The 23,913-nt window shown below is 32.8% G+C and overlaps 1 protein-coding gene across 1 annotated transcript in view; it reads right to left on the bottom strand.

Moving 5' to 3' along the window:
• Positions 1-23,913, bottom strand: part of LOC135135316 (sodium/hydrogen exchanger 1-like) — a 47,007-nt gene that overhangs the window by 5,623 nt on the left and 17,471 nt on the right. Inside the window, exons 5-6 of the mRNA XM_064064342.1 lie at positions 23,545-23,811; positions 18,934-19,387 (exon numbers count right to left, since the gene is read on the bottom strand). Coding sequence (XP_063920412.1) covers positions 18,934-19,387; positions 23,545-23,811 — 721 coding nt within the window. The remainder of the gene's footprint in view (positions 1-18,933; positions 19,388-23,544; positions 23,812-23,913) is intronic.

Raw genomic sequence — 23,913 nt, 5'->3', positions numbered from 1 at the left:
AAAGAAGCTAATTCTAAGATCACATGTTTCCGCTAAAATGTGAGAAGCAATTGTTTTCAATATTTTTTCGTAGTTAATGATTTCCGCCCTTTGCAAAAATGTATAGAATTTGTAACTAATGTATATGTGTAGGTATCATGTTTTAAGCAAAATGTAAATTGTTTGCCGCAGATTTTATGTAGAACAACTAGAGCAACTCTAACGATTTGCTTATTTATTTGTTATTTTACTTTTTTGAAATTTTGTCAGAGAGGTTTCAGTATAATTCAAAAAGTTTTTGCTGAAAGGGATGTTACAACATTTTACATATTTGACTTATTAGCAATTAGTATAGTGTGATTTTTTAATTTCTGTTTTAGTTGGCCATGACCTGTACGTCAGCAGTGCAGTTGAAATGGCGACATGGCAAACTAGAGCAGAAATTTAAAAAATCACCCGATATTAGGTAATTAACGAAATTGTGAAACGTACTACACATACATGCGGCAATATTTTCTAAGGTATTCTCTTATGCGGATGGAGATTTTTGGGGGATTAAATACGACACGGTGAAATAGGCACCAACTTTATACTTACAACGAAATTGCACCATGGTTTTTGTTGTTTATTATATATATATAAGTGACAGTAACCAACGAAAATATTTTTAACTACCTAACTTTTGACTGAAAATTAATCGCGCGACCAAATTATAATTTATTTATATTTATCTTTAATTGTTTAAAATTGCCAAAAATCCTGTATACATATAACATTTTTCGCACACAACGTGTTCTTTAAGTCTAGTGCGAAAAAAGCGTTAATTTTGCAACTTGCTATTATATTGCATTTCTTAAGTCAAAGTTTGAATACAATTTTTTTTGTTCGCTTTAACAATTTTTTTATTTTTAAAAATATTTGTGTTTTAAACACAATGAACTTATCGGCCACGCGGATATAATCAAATAGTACTTATACGCCAATTTAAGTATCAACGTTTGCAAAAGCGACGCGCAATTAAATTTTTATACGATTTTTTGTCTACTTTGATAAACCGTCCAAAACTGCAAATGTCAGTAAACGTAAATAACGAGTGATCAAAAAGTTTTTGGAGTAGAGTTGGCTATGGAAATATTTGTCATATCTTTGATTAAAATGCAAATGTCAAAAATCCAAATTATTGAAATACAAATGAGGTTATGCATGACATTTGCAGTTTAATCAAAGAAATGACAAATATTTCCATGGCCAACTGTATTCTAAAAACTTTTTAATCACCCGTTATTAATTCAAAGGATTCACAGGTCTTTTATTTACACAAACCAAGGACTAATAAATTCACAGAATCGACAATAAGTAATGTAAAAACCTGAATTTCTAATACAGTATTTAAGGTTTATTTTTGAGACGATTGGTACATATTTTTAAAGAAAAAAATTGTGCAACAACTTGTGCAACTGACTGTTGTCGTGTGCTTTGTTTGCTCTTTCACGAGTATATATTATTTAACCATTATATTTTTGGGTAGGTATTTTTGTTTTCCCGTATTTGGGTTCATCCTGTTGGAAAAATAAAGTAATATTATTGTTATTTCGTATTAAGTATTGTTAATGTTAATAGTAATATTATTAATTTATTACATTTAGATCTCGTATTTTAAGGAAGGTTTAAATCAACAGGTATTACTTTTGATATATGTCTTGTATAACTATGACAAAACTGACACATAAAAACACTTCTAATAAGTAATAAGTAATACAAATTTTACATTATTTCTGTTTTGACGCGATATTAGAGTGTTCGAATAGATGCAGTAATAAAAGCGCATGATTAACGCGTGAACAGCAAACGTAATGTTCTTATTGGTTGGTTAGACAACACACGTCTGCAAATCTCAATGCATTTTCAACGGCATACATTCACAGGCTATTTATGCGATTCTTCATACATGTGATCACTGCATCTATCTAGCGTTTCGAATATAATACGTATATAAGTATGAAGTTAATTATAAGTGCCACAAGTTAATGTAAATGTTTACAGTTTGTGTTACAATTAGGGTTGCCAGATCTCATATATTTGGTATGAGTATTAGATATTTAAAGAAAATCTCATACCTCATACCAAGTATTAAATATATGAGATAATCTCATATATTTTCATTTTAACCGCCATTTCGAATTCTGTACTCTGCACTTTAGACGCAGAAACTTAAATTCGAATTTCAATAATTCAGAGTCTACTGTCTAACATGTATGCAAAGTTGTCGGCTGAATCATGACAAAAAAGTGGTGCAGAAACGTCAAATTAGAGACGCGATTAAATTAAATATTAATTCGAGCTTCTGTAAACTCGGCCTAAAACGTCTCATATATTTTTAACTGATCTCATATACATTTTTCCATGGAACTCATATATACCTTCTGAAAAAATCTGGCAACCCTAGTTACAATTATTATATTGATAAACATTACAATTAATTAAACTTATTTTGAAATAAGTGGGCAGGTAAAATAAGAAATCTGTTTTACATAATAAAGTCTACAAAAATGATATTATAACACTATATATTGTGTACACATTTTCATCGATAATTTGGCAAAACGTCAATTGTTTGGCAATAGGGGGACTACAAATCTTCATAAATTAATCACTGGAAAGTTTATGCTTAAACAAAATATTTTGAGTCTTAAAGTATATAATTTATATATCCGAGGAAAATTTAGATAATCTGTATAATTTAATATTTTTTATAGTTTGTGATAAATACTTGACTTAAAGTTAACTGATAAAATTCATTGTTTTTTATGTAGACTCGACGTTAATATTTGACAGTTTGATGAATGATGTACGAACTTTAGTACGTGTTCGGATCATAACTCTGTTTATGATTGTCGGTTCCAAAAGCGTGAAAAAACCTATCGACCATTGTTATGATGTATTTCTCAATCTTTGTAAAAAAGACGGTGTCATAAACTAACGTTGAAATTACAAGTTACTGCACTACTCACTGAGATAAATTTTAATTTTTTTATTTTGAACTAACATTTTATATACGTAACAAGGCGACAGTTACAAGAATATATTTCACTAGAGATTTTGACCTTCCCTTTCTAAACTAAATTTACCAAAACAATTAAAATTATTTTTTATGTATAATATAAAATTTCGAGCAATACCACCACCACCAGATGTTCAGCTTTTTGTAGATACACTTAACTAGAGTCTTAAAAGGTGTAGCAAATCGTTTCTGAGATTTTTTTGGCTAGTGTAATAGCAACTGGATTCACACGGGATACATTGTACACTGATCATTTAGAAAATGCCAGAATGTCCTCATGTGATGCAGGTTGCTTTGTAAAATAGTTTTATGAGATTAGTTTATTTTTCAAAAAGATTTATCGTTACGATAGCTACATATGCAGAGTACGATTTCGGTGTGAACATTTGATCTCAAATCTTTTACGATGATGAGTTTAAAAATCGGTACCTCAGGTGGTTGACATTTTAAAACATTGCTTGTAAGTGAGTACAAACTTTACACCTAAATTTTCATTATGAAAGACAAGGGCATATTTTATATGTGCAATTACCTAAATCTGTAAAAGTTTTTGTACTTATTAAATATTTAATATGTATGGTTTATACTAAAACTTTTATTTTTTGATAGGAGCTTCCACATCTAATCATTTGTGGACATGATGTCTAAAACCTAGAATTATTTGTATATCCTCAACCATTATCTTTTAATAAGTATGATTAGGAAATCAATTGAGTTTAATAGAAAACAGTGGTATATGATTTAAACAAAAAAAATGATAAAACACACTTAAACCTAATCTAAGTTATATACAAAAATCTGAGAAATTATTAAGACCTAAATCCTCATCTCTTAAATATTTGATTGAGTGAGTATTTTTCACTAAAGATTAAAGCAATAATTCTCTGAAATTACGTCATTAACTGCTGGATATAAGTACATTAATTCTGATGTACAAATACCAGGTGATTTTTTAAATTTCTGATCTAGCATCGAAGACTAGAGAAAACAATGAGCGTTATGTCTCTGAAGGCATGGTACAAAATGACATGTGATCTTGTACCATGACTGAAGGTATGTTTGAAACCCTCAAATGAATGCATGTTTGGATAAAATAATTTTTGCTGTTATCTACTTCACTACATTGCTGCTTCGAGTAGAAAGTCTTCGATGTTAAATGGAGCCTGAAATATTCTTTATATAGGTGCCAGTTCATTTGAGTTGATTGAGCACACTTGCTAATTTGGAACTTTTAAACAACAACAAACAACCCGTGTTGCTTTTCAAAGTTAAGGCTGTTGCAGTTTAAAAAAGTTAAAATACGTGTTTGACATTAATTATAGTTTTTTGTTCATCCCTATGTACCTTTTAGAATGACAAAGTTTCCGTTCACTCGAATTTGTTACAGTTACCCCGAAAAGTACATTTGACGTGAAGCGTAGAAAATTGACAAAGGATTAAATAATGCATTGGTGAGTGAATAATAAAACATTTACGTTAGAACCGTTGGAAGATAATTAATCATACGTTCAATGTTTCACTCTTTCAAAAGATGAAAAGACATACGTTGTATGGTGGAGGTCTGGAGGTATGTGGAATATAGGAGGAAAGAATTGAAGCTTCTCTATTTGTGTCTTCCACTTTTTTGTGGAAGCCTTTACTGAGTCTACACCAAATACCAACAAGTGACTAAAGAAAGAGTGGTCTGTTTTAGCACAAAACAAAAACATCACTACAGGACACTCAAATTCTCAAAAGTTGAAACGAACGATTCTACTTTTAATATACACATACACTCCAAGAAAAACAAACCGACATAATCTGAATCCAAAAATTTAAATTAATTGTCACCAGAGTTAACCAATTGTAGTAGAACAGTTTTTATCATAAATTATTTTATTTTACGCATTAAAAATGGTAAATAAAATAGGTACTTACACATAACTAACTATTCTTATGCATATAAAAAAAGTAAACAACTGAATCGTTATTCGAACATCACACGGATTTCCAATCAAGCATACACAGAAAGGAGAGATCTTCTACACGAAGAAACGTTTCGCTCAGTTCACCCTCAAATAAGTCCAAAAGAATTTAAGGCAACCTCTTAACCAAACACCATGAAAGTAACTAATAAGAGCTTTCTTAGCACCTTCCCTTAATAATTTTATGTTGTTTCTGTCAGACATTATTTGAAAATTTGATATTTTAAAAAACTGACAACCTGCAAAATTTTTTAGTCATATAAACATCAAGACAAAAAATCCCTAACGAATGACGCACAGGCATCCAATATTATCCTAAATTTCATAGGGTTACTGTGAAGTGAACAACATTTGTAAGTACATATAAAATGCATAGTTTATAAATATTTTGCTTAAAATAATTGGATGAATGGTGTCGTTCATTCTCACAGAAAGTTCATTATTCAATCTTTTCTTTTTTTCGCTGCACAGAGTTTGACTCACGGTGAGGAGTGATTTTAATAACTTTTTAAAATAATGGTGTAGATTTTACAGTCTTTGAGAGTTAATTTGACAGTTATTTAACCGTCGGTGTTGCCAACATAATTTTTTTAACATTAAATTTAAATGGTTGTTAGACGATTTTCTTCTCAATCATATGGTATTACACATATTAATCTACGGTTAACTAGACTCCTGGTAGTTAACATGCATGTATAACATACGATAAAAATATTAAACATTTCCGTCGAAGAATGCCAGTTTAAATAAATAACCATTGATTTTATTCAGCACGGTAAACCCAAACGGCAGAACACAAAATAAGTAAATATTAAGTCAACCAGAACAAAACAAATATTATTCAAAAATCAACAACACCTTATTGAAAAATGAGATAGAACGAGATAGACAAACTTCTAGAATCATACAATCTAATGAATATTCTCTATGTTTGAGGAGCATTTTGAGAAAAGCGTTTCTACATTAGAAGTAAATGTTGTTTTCCTTTTTTACGCCTAGAGCGTCAGGGAATTATTATAGTAGAATTCATCAGGTGAAAGGCTAGTTTCGTGTTTTCTCCTTAGATCTGATAATAAATAGATACCAATACTCAAACTGAAAGCTGTGACTAGACATGAAGCTATCTGTTGTCGTTTTCTACGTCAAGGGGAGTAGTATAGTGCTATCCTTGTGTGATCACCACATCTTCATCTTTGTTATATGCATTTCATCTGTATATGTCTATTTCACTTCCATTCTTGTACCGCACCACCGCAACAAATTGCTTTTGACAAATGTTTCTTTTAACCTCTCTTTCGAGTTCTTGTAAGAAAAACAATTTTAGAATTTAGAACAAAGATCCTATTTTAAGTGATGTAATCATAACGGATAACAATCGCTGCCCAGTAGTTTATTATTCCTTTCGTTATCTACTGTGAATTATTTATAAAATCAAGCTGTCAACATCTTTCGTACGAAGTTAGTTCAGACATACTTCCTAAAATTTAGGCGCGCAAAATTCAAATAGTGATTAGGCAAGGATAGCTTCATTGTAATCCCTCTATCCACAAGAGAGATGTGTGACAGGAGGATGTCGTCACAGGCTCTCATAGGGAAAGAACACACCAAAAAAAGCGCAAACATATAGAAGGGGGGACGAATTTTATTGAAACTTCAACCACGTGTATATCAAATCAATCTTATAAAATGATTAGCATTTGGACTATATCAGTCAACAAATAAGATAACCAACTTAATAGTGAGTGACATCTCCACGATTATGAATACCCTCTGTAACTCGTCGAGGCATGCTGTACAGTAGCTGCTTGGGGGTCTCCCAGGCTATCTGTAGCTGTTGTCAAGTTCCTTCGAAGTATTCTGTGGACGATCTCCCCGACGCAGACGTGACTAAAGCATATCCCATACATGTTCCGTTGGGTTTAAATCCGGAGAACGAGGCCGCCAAGGCAGTATGTTGTCATTATTGTCTGCCAGAAAGTTCATTGCTACACGGGAAACATGGGATCCCGCATTATTTTGTTGAAAAGTACCATCCTGTACTTTTTCAAGATATGGTAACAACACAGGCTCTACCACGTGGTCAATGTAACGACGGGAATTTAATTAAAGTTGTCGTGATAACCCTATATGGCAACTTTGAATGAAGTCCAGATTGCGTCGCACCCCTCTAGGTCTTCACACACGCATACGTCCATCTGATTGCCACAAACATAACTCGGAATCGTCGCTGAAGACGACACTCTTCCATTCATGCTCTCAGTGCTGTCTATCGTTACACCATTGTGTGTTGTCTGGTAGCCGTTTGTTTAGTCGTCAATGGTAGTCGAAAATATGGCCGGTAAGAATGAATCCCCAAAAACGCAATGTGACGATAAATCGTCCTTCTGCAGATCGGGCGTTCAAGTGCTCTCAGCCAATTAATGCCCTTTCTCTGGGAGGGTTCGAAGAAATTTCTTACCCAACTCTTGAGGGAAAACGACAACGATTTCACAAAGATTTTTAATAAGTGAATAAAAATACTTTTGCTAATATATAAAAAATGCTTTTACAAAATAAATATGTAATTGTTCTTTAAATTTGTGTATTTCTTAAATTTTAATTTTTCGTATTTTTTTCCAAATAAATCTTACGTGGAAGTAAAAAATGAAGTTCATATTCGTAATTAGTTTTTAACAATCAAATTTTACAAGCCTCTGTTGTTTAAGACATGTATCTGCTACCGACATTGTTATTCACTCTGCTCTTAGAGGAAATCATAAAAGACAGTAAAATAATGACCTGATAAGGAACGCTACACACAAAAAGCCATCAATGTCTAGCATATGAATTTACAAAACCCAATTGAGCACCTGTTTGTTGTCATGAGTAGACACATAAGTTTCACTCCCCTTTTGTAATAATTTTATCAACCCAAATAAACAAAAAGTATAATACAAACATGTTGGATTCTGAAAATTCTTCGAATATTGAGAAACCAGCTACTACAACAGTGTCTTCATTAATACCCGAAAAATCCTAAGTAAGTTTGTCAACATTAATTTCTTTTTAAATATTTGATAACCACCTAATTACAAACATTAGATATTTTTGAAATAAGTTGCGAAATGCTGCTGTTTTACGCACTAGACGTGAACGGCTACTGCGTAACGGCTCGAAGGCCGACTTTGGACAAGGCAGCACGTACGTAAGATTCATTTCGCACAAAACATTTTCTACAATCGCAGGAAAATTTAAGACTAAATACAAGGTTTCTATAAATCATTCTAAATGCATGAATGTCAAAAAGCCCGCTGCGCTGAAATTATGCGTCATTATGACAATTCCCAATTGTCATTGATGTTACTTGTAACCTGTCACTTGAAGTCATCGTTTTTATTGTTTTTTTCTAACTCTGACATTTTAAATCGCTTCTAAGATTCATTTATTTTCAAACGTCATATAACTGACACTTATATGACGGTCTTACCGGGGTTTAAGTGTCATTTCTATGACACCGTGTTTGAGCGGCGCATAAGTACTACTTATACTCCGCCGGCGTATAAATAAGACATTTATACTCCGCCGGAGTATAAATATGTGAAAATCATAGTGGTTGTCAACCATAGTAACCATGGTAAGTGAAATCAAGGCAATTCCTTAATGAAGCAAGAAGATAGGAAATAATCATTTCAAAAGAAGATTAATCGTTTGAAAATAAAATATTGTATTTCATTCGGAGTTTAAGTGACTTTATGTGACTCGTATGGACTTAATTCGCCTCGCTATTGCTCGGCGTTTAATCGTCCATACTCCGTCACATAAAGTATCACTTAAACTCCTAATAAAATAAATATCTATTAAGCTCGACCAAAAAAGTATCTATAAATCCACTGTTCTTTATAAAGTACGTCGTCAATGGTAACGTCCTTTATACCATTTAAAGTACGCTGCTTCATTTTTCATAACATTTATTTATTGAATACAAAACTACAATTATTAAAATATAAATTTCCATTACTCTTGAAGGGTGAATTCTTGTTGTTGATGTTGGTTATCTCTGCTACTTTCGAAGGCGGAATCCAGGTTTGTACATCTAATCTGGTTGCTGACCTCTACATTGGAATCGTCGCTACTACTGCTTAAAAAATTTAAAAATGCTAAATGTATAGGTGATATATGATAGATGAGCATAAACCCAGCCTAAAACTGGTACTTACGCTTGCATCAAGGAAAGTCCGAATAACGTCTTCCGTCACTTCTTTTACACCTTTTTCTGACGTCCACTGATTAAAAGCCACGTACACCTTCTCATAAGCGTTTTTTCATTTTGCGGGTAATAATTTGGTGCGTAATTCATTGGCTTTTTCTAATATTCCGATTGAAAGGCGTTCACACATTTTGACGAACAAAATTTTTTTTCAAAATTTGTTGATACTATTAGCATGACTACTACCCACGGCAGCCTCAAGAAACATTTTGCCTCACTAAAAATCTCCCGATAAAATATTAATAACAGAAGATTTCGGATCAAATAAGCTTCAGTGTTAGAAAAAATATTGAAGATAACACGTGTTTTATAGTTAAAAGAACTCGGTCCCATTAAAACCTCGCTCCCTTCGGTCGCTCGGATTTAAACTGGGACCGTGTCCTTTAAAGCACCTATAAAACACCTAGTTATCTTAATAGCTATAATCGTCGTCTTCGTTGATTCACTATTAAAGTCTCTCCAATCCCTTAAATGTGACATGTGGGGGCGCATACGTCGGGAGGGAAAGGAATCTGTAATGTCGGCTAAATGTCTGTCGTGGTCTGACTTTTTGACACAATTTGACATCATGTATTTCGGTTTTTACTTGAAAAAGAGGCAAAATTTCGGTATCGATGCCAAAGTCACAACGCCATGGGCGTGGATGGTCTTCAAAGGGATATGCAATAGGAAAGTTTTTCTTTGAGGTGTTTACATTGTTATCGGAATGTGTCTCAGGAATTATGAAGCTGCATTCTGGATCACGTTTAGTACTTGCTGGGGAGCTTGCAGAAGTAGAGACCGGTTGCAGTGACTTGGAACCATGGAGGAACAAAGTAGGAACAGAGCTGGGTTTAAATCTTTTATTAGTAACAACTTCTCTCAAAGTGTTTACCACAAATGTATAAATTATTTGCAATATTATCACCTGAAATGGTTTTAATGGCTATACATTCCCTTAGGTGAAAGATTCATGTGGGGGTACCTACTTGTAGCATTAAAAACCTTTCTGCACCACAACCTTTTGTTCACAGTGTTTGAAGGGAATTTGTGCATTATTTTGTGGTCTCTAGGATCCTTGATTACCCCACAAACAGGCACAGAGCAATATTTTTTGGACACTTTGATAATATCAATTCAAGCACAAACTGTTTTGGCGCGTGACAAAACGGATTAATTACAGGTTCCTGTAACTCCTGACGGGAGTGACATCTTTTGATATTTTCCTTTTTGACAGGTCGGACGATTGTAACCAATTGGAGAGACTTTAATAGTGAATCAACGAAGACGACGGTTTTAATGTTTTTCAAGTGTCAATTACAGTAATTCTCGTTGATTCAAGCTCAAAACATCAAAACAGTTTTTTTTTCAAGACTCTTGGTGCTTGCTCGCAAAAATTTTGTTTTTGTGCAAGGAAGCGAAGGCCATGAAAATGGTTTATTCTGTTGAACAAGACGCTTTCATTGTTATTTCATCTTATTGTAATGGGACATTCGTAGACGGAGAGTTGGTGTATTCTGTAACCGCTTGTAAGCAAAAATAACTGGCCAACTACCGTGATTTAATAATTCAAGAAACATCCTTAAAGGCTCACATTAGAGATGTAATCAACAGATTTGTTCGAACTGGCAGTGTCAACAAAGGTAAGTCTCCTGGAAGAACTTCAGTATCGGAGAAAGTTGTTGATGATGTGAGGCGATTCGAGTAGAGTCCGCAAACATCTTTGGCAAGATTTCCTCAGCAGTCAGAAGTTCTTGTTGCAAGATGAAATTGAACAATGGGTATTGACGAAACGATAACAGAACATTTTTGCAATGAAAAAGACAGTGAACATTTTCAACATATATTGTGATGTTTAACCGCAATAAATTTGTTTCTTTTTATTGTAATAAATTAGTTTTATTTTTTTACCGGTTTCTGTCTGTTAAACGCCTGTATACATTTATAAAAGTTGGCTCGTAGGAAAGTCATAATTGTATCCTGTATGTAAAATTGGTATGGTAATATATTACTTTACCGAACTGTCAATTGTCAACATTTGTCAAGGAATTGAAAAGCAATGAATGTGAAAAGCAGTAATGTAAGTAACTTTGCTGGTTTTATTTAAATTGTTTAATGCTTGACTGGCTCCATTTTTAATATTTTCGGACAATACGTCGCCTAACTCCATGATTTTTCTAATTCTGTTCGCATTTTTTTTTTAATAAACAACAAAATGTAACTATGACACTGAAATATATCATGCAAACGTGATCAACCAAATTTATTTATTTTTTCATTAATTTTTGGATTATTGGATTAAAATGGGGACAAACCGGTAAACTCTTGAACACACCACAGATGTAAACGGTGCCCTAATCGCCTTAGCCATCTTAAAAAATCCTCGCAAAACGCTCGAATTTCAAACGCACGGCTGCGGCGGTAATGACTCTTGGCATCCTAGGTATGTTAATAGCTATAATAAGATATGAAGCAATTAGCCAACTAGTTATACAGATGTTTGTGGTCTGTGTCATGCATTCTTGGACATTTAGTAAGGTTTAAAACTGAGAGGCGGCACGTTTTCATGACCTAATTTGACCCCATAATCATCCATAGAAACTGTATTTCAAGTAATAGGTCTGACAATTATTTTAAAATTGACACTTCACTTGACAGTATTTAGATTATGATTCATATAATATATGACTACATGCTTTCTTTAAAGAGAAATAATATACACATCTTTTTTAAAAGTGATCATAGGGGTTCCCATGTTCACTTATGCTAGAGTATAAATTCAGAGCTGAAATTTTTACTGGATGTAATTTGGGTCACCTTTTATCGACTTTATTAATGGTTATCCTTTAACTTAAACTTAGAAAAATATATTTGCGTATTTTTGTCGGTAATATTCTACACAGCCATGTAAAAATGAACATGCACCTGACGCTGCCAAAATTTGATTACTTCTTCGATTACTTGGTTTTACTCGCTGAAATTCGTCAATATAAAAAGCGGAAATAGTCGCTGCATACACTATAAGCTTATCGACAAGTGAAATTGCATAAAATTTTGTTACATCATCCCATATCCAGCAAGACCACAATAAATGTAACACTTAAAATATTCGACGTTAGTTTTAGGAACAGTTTGGGATACTGCTTATTACTTTCCATTAAATTATTTTCTTTATTTAAGTTTGAATTCCATCATTCTGTTAATGATTAAATTAAAATTACCCAAAATTTACCGCAAGAATCTCTATAGCTACTTTTTAAAAAGAAGCACTGTATATGAATAAATAAAATAATAACTATAGTGCATTTGAAGTTGCTTATTCTGGTCGGTAAGAGTTGCGTTATTGAGTATGTGACACGAGACTTCGTTCATTGATTTTCATAACTACTGAAATATACAAAGTCCATCGGCTGTAACCTCTTACGGTATTACTGATATTAGAGCGGGTGGTGTGTGGTTTAATGTTTTTTTTTTTTTGTAAGTTGGTAAGTAAGATTTCATAATATTTAATAAAAGGTGTAAGGTGATTCATTTTAAGAAACCTATTCGATTTGTTCATTTTACCATTTCCTCTATAAGTACCCATTTAAGAGGAATTATGGTTAAAAAAATTGGTCTAAAGTTATTAAGAAAGAACTTCTTTCGCCCCTGAAGTAGTAGCTAACACATACAGCTGCTTCGAAAAAAGATAAAATTGAATTTTGTGAATTATAATTTTCTAAAATAACCTTTACTAGTAAAAATAAAGATATGTGCGGATTGTTAAAGTACCGGTAAAGAAGTATGTTATGCGTATGTTTCAAGTGAGTTTTGCCATCACAAAAATTTGTGATAACGTCATCAACATTTTAGCAAAGACACGTATATCAATTTGCCTAGGTACAATGCAATATTAACAATAAGAGTACTGTAGACACACATTTCCAGCCTGTATAAATAATTCTCAAAACTATGGAAGCAGTGATAAACCACAAGTATAGAGTGAATATTTGACATACTTTAGATTTTTTGCGCAGTATTTTGAGAATACATCAATTTTTAGAAGGGGGTAAACAGATAACCTTAAAACACTTGCAAATTTTAGAGCATTCGGTTTTGCATTAAACTGCAAAATGTTATATAATTTTGATTCTTAATTCTTGAGCGTAATATAAGTAAGTATTGTGATAAGGGCCAAGTGACCAATGACTACTTCTACATTTTTTCGACGTTTGAGGACCCCTAGAGTACAAAAAAATAGGTTTCGCGTTTCCGTGTGTTTGTCATTTATCGTATATCGTCTGTCTGTCGCCTATCTGTCGTCTGTTTGTCGTTTGTCTGTTGTCTGCCTGTCGTCTGTCTGTCGAATGTCTGTAGTCTGTCTGTCGTCTGCCTGTCGTCTGTCTGTCGTCTGTCTGTCGTCTGTCTGTCGTCTGTCTGTCGTCTGTCTGTCGTCTGTCTGTCGTCTGTCTGCCGTCTGTATGGCATCTGTCCATCGTTTGTCTGTCGTCTGTCAGTTTTCATTAGACAGGTAATATCTGAAACTACTGGATCAGTTGTTCTCAACTTTATTTCTGTGTTAGGAATATAGCATAGATGGTAAAACGCTAAAAAAAATCATCTGATCATCCCCCCCTACAATGAAATGATGTCATTTCCAAAATTTAAACTCCTTGAAAAATGATAAAATTTGATTTTGCGATTTTTGTTTTGTCATGACCTCTATAACATAAGAATCAGTGGCGTACATGACACCCCGCAGCCCCTGTGTCTCGGGGATGTAAATTCCAAGGGGGAGCGGTCCACACACGTACGGACAATATGAAAAAAAAAACAGATAACCAACATGAAAAAATGTATTCTCAATTGCTCAGTACATGCTTAATTCCGACTATTTATATTTATACTTCGAAAGAATTCGACTATTAGCACGGTCAGATTATGTATGTACAAGCATCAGCGGTCAAAATAAAATGAAATTTGATTGATTTTGTGTCCTTTATACAGAGGATAGGACTGATTATTTAATTAACCACACTCAGTTTTTTCACAGAAACACACTCAAATTTGAAGTATATTCGGTAAATTAAAATGATGGACAAATTTTCATTAACTTTTTACTATTATATCTAATAACCTGAAAATATTTGCTAGATTTCACAACATTCGGTTTTTGCAATTTCAAAGTTAAATTGTATAAAATTGTTACATAATTTTATAATTGCTACATAATTTTATTTTTTACCCAAAAAATCTGGATGTCTAGGGTAAAAACTCAACATGGATTCATAAATCACATGTGCAGAAGTATATTATTTTTTTTATAATTTAACTAATATTTACGAATGTAAATTTTGGAAATGACGTGATATTATTGTTGGTGGCGATAATTAGCCAAATTGTGGTTAGCGTCGTACCATCTACACGATATTCCTAATACATGTATAAAATTTGACAACAATCGGTCTAGCAGTTTCGGAGATTTCTGTCTAATAAAAATTCGGACAGATGGCACAGAGACCGACGGAAATAGGAGACTTATTTTTTCAGAGTCTAAGGATCATGAAAAGTCGGAAAAACATAAAAGTGTAGTCAGTCATCCAATGGACTCGATTATAAAACTACCTTAGCTTACAATCAGGAAGTAAAGTTTGACACAGATCGTCAGACAGAGAGACAGACCAGACAGACAAACAGGCAGACAGACAGATAATCCATCCAAGATTTTCGGGGATTATCTGCCTAATAACAAACAATTGACACAGGCAAGACAGATCGACAGACCGACAGACCAGACAGATCTGAAAGTAGCAAGTCGCCCGATAGAAAAATTATCGTTAAATATAAATTAACGGCAACGAAAAGCTAGCGCCTAATGGTTTGAAGCTAGCACCACTAGTTTTATAGCTAGCGCCATTCAGCAAAGTAAATAAAATAACTGAAAAGCCCTGAAAAAATAACTCACATTTATTTATAAAGCATAATTTCCAATAGTGGCCAGAAATTAGTACATTCTTTTATTAGGAGCAAAAGTGTTACTTTTTGTGGCGAGTCCTGTAAGTTTGACGGCGGAGTGAAGCGAATAAAACATACTATTTTCTCTTCAAACGTCTTAATCAAGTTAAAATATAACACATTTCTTTTTACATAACCTCACACAACCCGACAATCAGGAACTACACACCATGAACACTATTTGCAATCAATTCTACCACACGGCGTATTTGTTTTTAACATAGGTAACTGTCAGGATTTACCAGGTACGCGTGATAAATTCGATTTAATAACAGCAAAAACAAAGGCGGCAGAAAAAGTTGCTTTTTTTGACGCCGTCAGAAAAAGTACTTTTATAGACATGGCATTGAAATGCGTCTTTTACTATGTGTATGGTGGTATACAAAGGTCCGTTTTTCTAACGTTTGAAGAAAAAAACTATTTTTGAAAATTAGTGCATTAGAATTATCCATTTCTTGTAAAAAAGTAACGTTTTCTGCATTGCCTTTTAATAAATCATTTTTTAGAACAGAACATTATTCATTTAATTAATAAAGTTTAGTTGATGGTTCTCTGTTAGTCTGTGTAACATTGTCAGTTGAAAGAAAAAGGGGTTTATAAGGTTGAAACGTGGAGGTGATCTCTTTGTTTACGAAAATTACATTTATAATTTCTCGAAAAAAACTGCGAACGCAAAATCTCATATTTGGATTTGTGAAAAAGAAATTTTTGCAAAGGACAACTGTGGACTGAAGCGGACACGCCAAATGTTTTCAAAATAATAAACCAACATAATCATGCAGCTCAGGCCGCTATACCAGAAGGTTTGTGAACAATACAACAAATTTAAGACAAACTGACGAAAATCCTCAAAAGATTTTGACATCGAATATCCAAGATGTCCACAAAAATCTTTTAGCCGTAATGCCCCATAAAGAAAGCATAAAACTAACAATTAGGAAATTAAAAAACCAAAACAACATACCGCCTTAAATTTAATTTATTATCTCAATGTAAGGAATGGTATGCAGATGGTACTTTCATCACATGCCCGACATTATTTGAACAATTGTATACCTACAATTCATGTAAAATATAATAACATTATCATTCCTGTTGTTTATGCTATTTTAACAAATAAAACAGAATAAATATATAGAAAATATTTACAACAAGTGAAGACATTGCAATGAACGCATGTCAAAAAGAATTTGATGACGTTAAAATTACCGGTTGCTTCTTTCATCTTTTGCAAAATGTCTGGAGGAAGATACAAAGTGAAGAATTACAGTTAATGAAACATTTATGATAACTTTGTTACTTTTATTCATGTAAATATAATCCCCATAATTAGATGTACGATAAGTAAAAAAAATTGCGAAAGGGATCAGAATGATTACCCACTCTCGCTTTCGTGTCACAAGAAAATGTAAACGACGCCTATGAGACACTTATAGACGCAAGGGAGTTTCCACTAGAAGCAGCCCGTATAGCCCATTATTTTAAGGACACCTACATTGGACGTAGACAACGAAGGCAACGGATATTGCCTATTTTTTCCAATTTCTAAGTGGACCGTGTTCGAAAGAACGCTAAACAATGACACACGAACCAATAACAACGTAGAAGGTTGGCATCGAAGTTTTCAAGTTGCATGTGGGAGCCACCATTTAAATATTTATAAATTTATTAACGGTTTAAAGAGGCAACAACGCTTGGTTATTTTCGAAACATGTCAATTGCTATCTGGGCAACCTCTAAAGCGAAAACATAAAAAATTCCTTAAACTTCAGCGTGCAGTTCAGAATTGTAATTTTGATGATATTAAATATTAAATATATTTATCGGGTATTGCACATAATTAGAAGTTTTAGTGTAAGTATGTTTTTACTATGTTTAATATTAGTGTTAGCAATAACATGTGAGTACAAAATTTGTTAACTATATTAAATACTTAATCTATCAAAGTTTCTTGTTTTTATTTTAACTGGGCATGAACACTTGGAAATTGATGTATATGTTACCGGCAATCTGTATAATTCAGGTATTCTATACAATAGCAAGGCAATGTGTAGAATACCGGCGGCATCTAGGCAATGTATGAAATATTACGAATATGATTGTCCATTACATACTTTGCCTAGGTAATGTATACAATTCCTAGGGATTGTATAGAGTGGCCCATCGGCAATGTGTAAAATAAAACAATCTTCATAAATAAATCACGTTAAACCCAAAATTCTTCTAGGTAAACTAAAATAATAAAATATTTCTCAAAAATAATCACGTAGGTACCTACCAAGTATTAAAAACTTAGGAAACAAACAGTTCTATCAAAATAAGAAATAGATCTACTGGCTTCTCAGAATGGAGTAAGTAAAAAAATAATTATTTATTCTTACATGAAAAACTATTGTGACATTTTGAAGTGCATAAAATCTTATTTTAAAACTGTCCCCTCGCGTATGTCACTCTTACCCACTCTCGTCTTTTACACACATTATCGGCTGCGCATCCGGAATTGTATAGAATACCTAGGCAAAGTATAAAATGAATAATATTTCATACATTACCTTAACGTTTTAGGCATTCTATACATTGCCTAGGTATTGTATAGAATACCTAATTATACAGATTGCCGGTAACATATATAAAATATATATTCTTATATCTCTAAAACAGTCTAAAATAACTGAGTGCAGCTATGTAAAATTTTTATCACTAATACCAAGCCCATAGAAAGATATTCTACTTTTTTTAAACAATGTTATAAAAAACTTATGACGTCAGCAATTTATTTTTCATATTTAATTTGCTTTAAAAAATATTAAGTATGGAATCTACGACAGAATTAATATCAAAATATAGCTTCTTAGTATTAAAAATTAAAACGAAGTTGACATTCACGAACGAATTATACCGGATACGAAAAAGCCGGGCACGAAAAATCCCGGATACAAAACGTCCGGGCACAGTGCGCCCGGATACGAAAAATCCTAGGTGTACGAAAGGTCGGGTACGTGAATCTGCGCTACGACTATAAGTTTTCTTTTATACTTACTCTGACTCGTATTATCGATGTTGATGACGGCCTTACAAATTTTTTGTTCGTCAAAGCAAGAACGAGTCACCCCATTTTCTCGACAATGTGAGAACACGCACGTGATTATATCACAATTCTGAATTATAATATTCAGAACATTTTGTTCGATTGTGGTTTAATTAATAACTTTAGTTCCCGGTTTTGAGAAGACAAACTAATGTCGATGTATAAACATAAATAAACACTTGAGCTTCACATTGGTATTACCTAGTGCTGAAGGACATTTTTTATCCTGTTAGTTATGTTCTTTAAATATATTTTACATTCCGTACGTAGGGGCTACGGAGGTGTTATTTATGCCGCTGGTTTTTTACTTTACAGAGGTTATCACAAAGCGAAAATGGTAAAATAAAATTTTATAAGGGCAAAGGAAGTTCTATCGAAATAGCCTAACCCTTAATTTTTGTTGTTCGTTACACTTCCACCGTTTGCACGAATAATGTAACTCTCTACTTTTACGTTTTCTCGACCCTTCAAGACCCCTAGAGGACGAAGAAATAGGTTTCCTTTTTCCGTCTGTGTGTCTGTCGTCTGTCCGGATTTTTTTGATTATTAATTCGTTCTTAACATTTAAAATCAATTGCATGATTTGCTTAACATAAATAAAAAGAATTTTAAAAGTACTTACGCTAAAATTCCAGACATGTGGAAAATTTCGGCGTTTAAGTACGCCAAGTAGGCCATAACAAATATAAAAATAGGTTCTATGACACGCACTTCATTTGTAAATTTTGTAACAAATCCAGTTGCAAGTCCCCATATCACACCGATCACAGTACCACCAAGCGCCACTACGAGAAAGCTCGCTAAACCGGCTAAAATATCCTGATAGACGATGTTTTCTAGGCCCATTTCCGTATATGATTCAAAAAGATGATACAACACTACAGTTACGGCATCATTCAACAATGATTCACCAAACACAACTATATACAAAATTTCGTTAACTTGAATCTCTTCAAAAACGGCTAACACAGCTACTGGATCAACCGCAGATATAAGCGACCCAAAAAGGAACATGTCCAGCAGCGGAGTATCACAGGAGTAGAGGCCTGTCAGTCCTACTGCCCACAAGGAAGCACCTGCAACAAAAACGCAATGTTATGAACTTTCATCAACTAAATTTTGTAAAACGGTACTTTAGCACACAAAAATCAATGACAGAATGTACCGCACTGATGCATCGATTGCACCACACAATTATTCTTCAGTAATAAAAAGCTTATGAATAAGAATCAGCACAAATATTAAAAAATAAGTGAAAATATTCTTTTTCAATGAAACTTACTGTGTAGTGTTCACTGAAATACATCTGTTTTGATGAGCGTAAACACTACCAAAAATCGTACTTATTTTATGATGAATACTGGTCACTTGATCATTCATGTTACACTCATGTAATAATGAATTCTGGTGTAAATAAATTTATGATACAATAACTAAAAATGTCGTTTTCTTGTACCCCGGTATATTTACGTACGGATTTATTATAATTATTGTACAGTAAACACGAATGTTTAATTTTGTAGATAGGAATGCTTTCTTTTTGTAATTATAAGAAATATTTTATAAATAAGCTTGCTTCGTTTTTACGTACAAATGTTGCATAATGTGGACGTTTTAAAATTATGGTTTCTTACAATCTTTACGTAATAGGTACAAGATTTAAAATACAAAGAAAAGAAGTTCGACAAAATTATCTTTTTATTTATCTAGAATACAAAAATGAAAATAAAAGACGGCTTAAGCAAAGAATTTAGGTCTAAATATTAACATTAAATGAACGAAATACTAATCTGAACCGGAAGTAAATGACTGAAGAAACAAAATATTGAAAACTGGAAAATCACACATTACTTGTTACGTATAACAAAAATTGATTATTAGACAGAACTTCCCTCGTGCCTGAAGTACAGTCCAATAAATTCAACTTCTCTGCAAAATTATAGAATTTGATTTTGGGAAATTTTATTTATTTTATGATATCCCTTAGAAGTAAAAAAATTGGTCTAAAGTTATTTAGATAGAGCTTCCTTTGCACTTGAAGTCACAGATTCAAACAAATTCAGTGTTAAAAAAAAATCTCACCGAGGATAGGATTCGAACTCACTCACGCAGAGCTCAAGTTGCTCAAAGTTAACGCTTTAAATCACCCAACCTAATAGTTTCGTATATGCGCGAGATATCCGTTACATGAAACACTTCGTAAACCACAGTACAGTTCAAGTATGTTATTTTATAAAATTTAAATAGTACATATTTCGTAAGCATAATGTTGACGTGAACGTCATTAAATTATTAGCAAGAATAAGTAGACAGATTTTGGTTACCATCGAAACGATATATCTAACATATATCTTTAAAATTTGAGAACAATCTCCAGAGTTTTAGAGATTATCTATCTAATCAAAATTCACACAGATGATAGACGACAGGTAAACTATATAGACAGAGGCCATATAACAGGCAGACAGGAACCGGAGATCAATTTTTTTTCGTGCTCAAACGGTCATGAAACGTCGAGAAAACGTGGAAGTAGCCTTTCGTTGGATGGACGTTACAATATTGCTTTAGGTTATGCTCGTAATATATTTCATTTGTCGGTGGGAATTTATTCAGTTAACGCAATTATTTTATTACATTTGATAAGTAAGATAATGTATAGCTCACGCCATCGAAGGTAAATTTATTGAACTGGATATATCCACAATTGATTCAACATTGTAGTGTTACATCCTGGAAGTTCCGAGATCGGTGTATTATTTTCTGCATTATTCTCATTTTTGTTATTACAGTCTAAAATAAAGCCTTTAATGAGAATTTGCTGTATGTTAAATTTGTCAATAACGTTTTTTATAAATTACTATGATTCACTATTTTTAGATCCCGACCGATCAGGATGTGTTGCAATAGTGTCCATCCGATAAATAGCTACTTTCTTGTTTTCTCTACATTTCATAATCTCAAAAATATGAAAGATTAGGTCTCCAATTTCCATCTGTCTGTGTCGATCATTATTATTAAGATAATCTCCGAAACTACTGGATCGATGGTTGTGAAGTTGTATATGATTTAAGAATATCGCGTCGATGGTAAAACGCTAACCAAAATTTCTCAAATTATTCCCACTAACAATTTGGTGACTCCTCCTCAGCATTTTGCGTAGTGCATTTGTCAAAATTTCTAAAATAATATATACTTGTACTCGTGGGTTACGAACCCATCTTGATTTTTATCACACTTGCTTCACGAAAATTTATTTTGTGCAATGTTTGCCACGTGTTTCATGTAGCTGATATCTCGCTCAAGCATTAAATACCGAGAGACTATAAACGTCTGTGATTTCTTTAACGGGATGGCAACCAATTAAAATTTATGATATATACCTGATTGTCAAAATGACATTTATGACAGCTGCCATCGTCTCAACCAATTAACATGTTTGTTAGGCGTGCTCATCGCAAAACTAGCATTCGCATGGATGCCAATAATTTAGAATTGCCAACACAAAAATTAATCATTAATAGATAATCGGTATCTTGTGGGCGAATTGGTTAAGTGTCTAATAAAATTGTTAGACTTGTGCTCCACCGTCCGTGTGACTTCAAATCCCTTTCTTATCGAATGTTTTTTTTTTAAATTGTAACTATATTTTTTTAATTAAATTGGTTTTTAAGTTTCGACAAAATTGGAATTATTCGATTATATACAGCCTGTTATTGAAAGGTACGTACAAAATAAAATCGGCAATTGGTCTCGAAGTATGGGTGCTAAAAGTTAAAAAAAGTTCAGGTAAAAGTGTTCTCCCTTTAGAGATAAAAATTATTAAAATTTATGTCCAAATTCGTTGTACGCCTCTGATAAAAAGATCATCTTTCGTTTCTATAGCAACATTTAGTCTTGACAAAAGTTTTATTGTTACAGTTGCTAGGATTTACTAAGATTAATTAATTTTACCTATTTATCCTTCAGTAGCGTCTAAAAAGATTGGATAAGGGTTGATTTTCCCCTTAAAATTTTGATAAGACAAAATAAGTTTTTCCGACTTCTTAGACTTCGCGAAGAACTGTCCATTTTGTTGTACGTACCTTTCAATAACACCCTGTATACATACATAAAGAAAAAGAAGTGAAGAAAAACTACCGGAAGGGTAATGAAACATTTTGAAATTTATAAAGAGCATTCTTAAAAAATTCTATGAAAAACAGCAATAACAATAATTTCCCCATACCCGTCATGTAAGTTAAAAATAGTAATTCGGGTTTACAAATAATGTGTCGTTTCTATGGTTACATCAGGGCTGTAATATTACTTACACGCCCCAGGGCTTTGTAGCTAATGGGCTGTAAATGAAAATAAGGTATAAATACCTAGAAATTAAAATTCAGAAATTTTGCGTTATTTATAAGATTCTACGACATGAGTGAAATGAGTGTCGATATCTTCATTTAAACAAACAGTTAATCGTAACATGAATTATTCGCACCATAAACACGCTGGGGACTGATATTTCTTCATTAAATTCAGCAAATATGCCGGGAGAACCGTTTCGGTACTTGAAATGTCCCCTCCCTTTGAATTACACAATTCTTTGGATGTCTTATACGCTGTTTCATACCGTTTTTTATTTCTCCGGCATAACTGGTACACAAGCAATATTCTTCTTCCAAATCTATTGTCGATGGTACTTCAAGAAATACAACAAAACAAAGCTTAGTTGTTTTACTAGACGATCTTTATCCCCTACCCTCGTCTTTACCGTGTCTTTTGTCATCTCGGACTCTAAGGCCCTCGATTTCCAAAACTTCATTTTTCTACCACAAAAGTGACACTTAATTCCGTGGTACATAATATAATACTATATATCATATGTAAATTTTAAATAACACAGTAAAATTTTAAAGTCAGTAAATTGAAAAAAAAATATAATTTGTCATTACTTGGAATATAATCGCATTAAACCATTAAAAAAATCGTATTCGAGGTACATTAAATAAACCAAGAACAAAACAAATGTTTAAGAATGTTATCTAATACATATAGTTATCATTACTAGTTACAAGTTCTGATACGATGCAAAGGTACTTGTTAAAAACGGTGGGTGTCTTTTTAAAACCCTTAAAAATTTCTAATTTTAAACTAGTTTTAAAATATAATGTATTTGCATAAACATTCTGAAACACATATCTGTTTTGTTGATATTATTACTCTATATTTGTGCAACAGCAGTATAACTTACCTATTGTTAAAGTATTAAAAATAGTTCCTATGACGGCAAATAGTAGAATTGTGCCTAAGTGATCAAAAAACAATCTATTAGGCATAAAATAACCAGCGTCCAAAATGATGGGTGGAAGCATATAAAAAAAGAATGTATCTGGTGTAAGAGGCGACATGTGAACGCTGTCAGTAACGTGGACCAAAATGACACCAATTACTACTCCCACAAAAATTAGTAGACAAGATTCTGGAAATATCTCGCTTAATTTGGGAGCCATATGGAAACCTGAAATAAAAACAAAACATTTTTAGTATATTTGATTTGTAATTGCGTAAATATTTTAATTTAAAGCAGTAAGGAAATAACAGATCTTTTCTCAGACGTAAA

This window comes from Zophobas morio, unplaced genomic scaffold (genome assembly GCF_036711695.1).
Source record: "Zophobas morio isolate AGI-343-1 ecotype UQ-CSIRO unplaced genomic scaffold, CSIRO_AGI_Zmor_V1 ptg000024l, whole genome shotgun sequence".
Taxonomy (NCBI): Eukaryota; Metazoa; Arthropoda; class Insecta; order Coleoptera; family Tenebrionidae; genus Zophobas; species Zophobas morio.
Note: the sequence above shows the minus strand (reverse complement) of the source record. Positions and strands in the feature narration are given on the sequence as shown.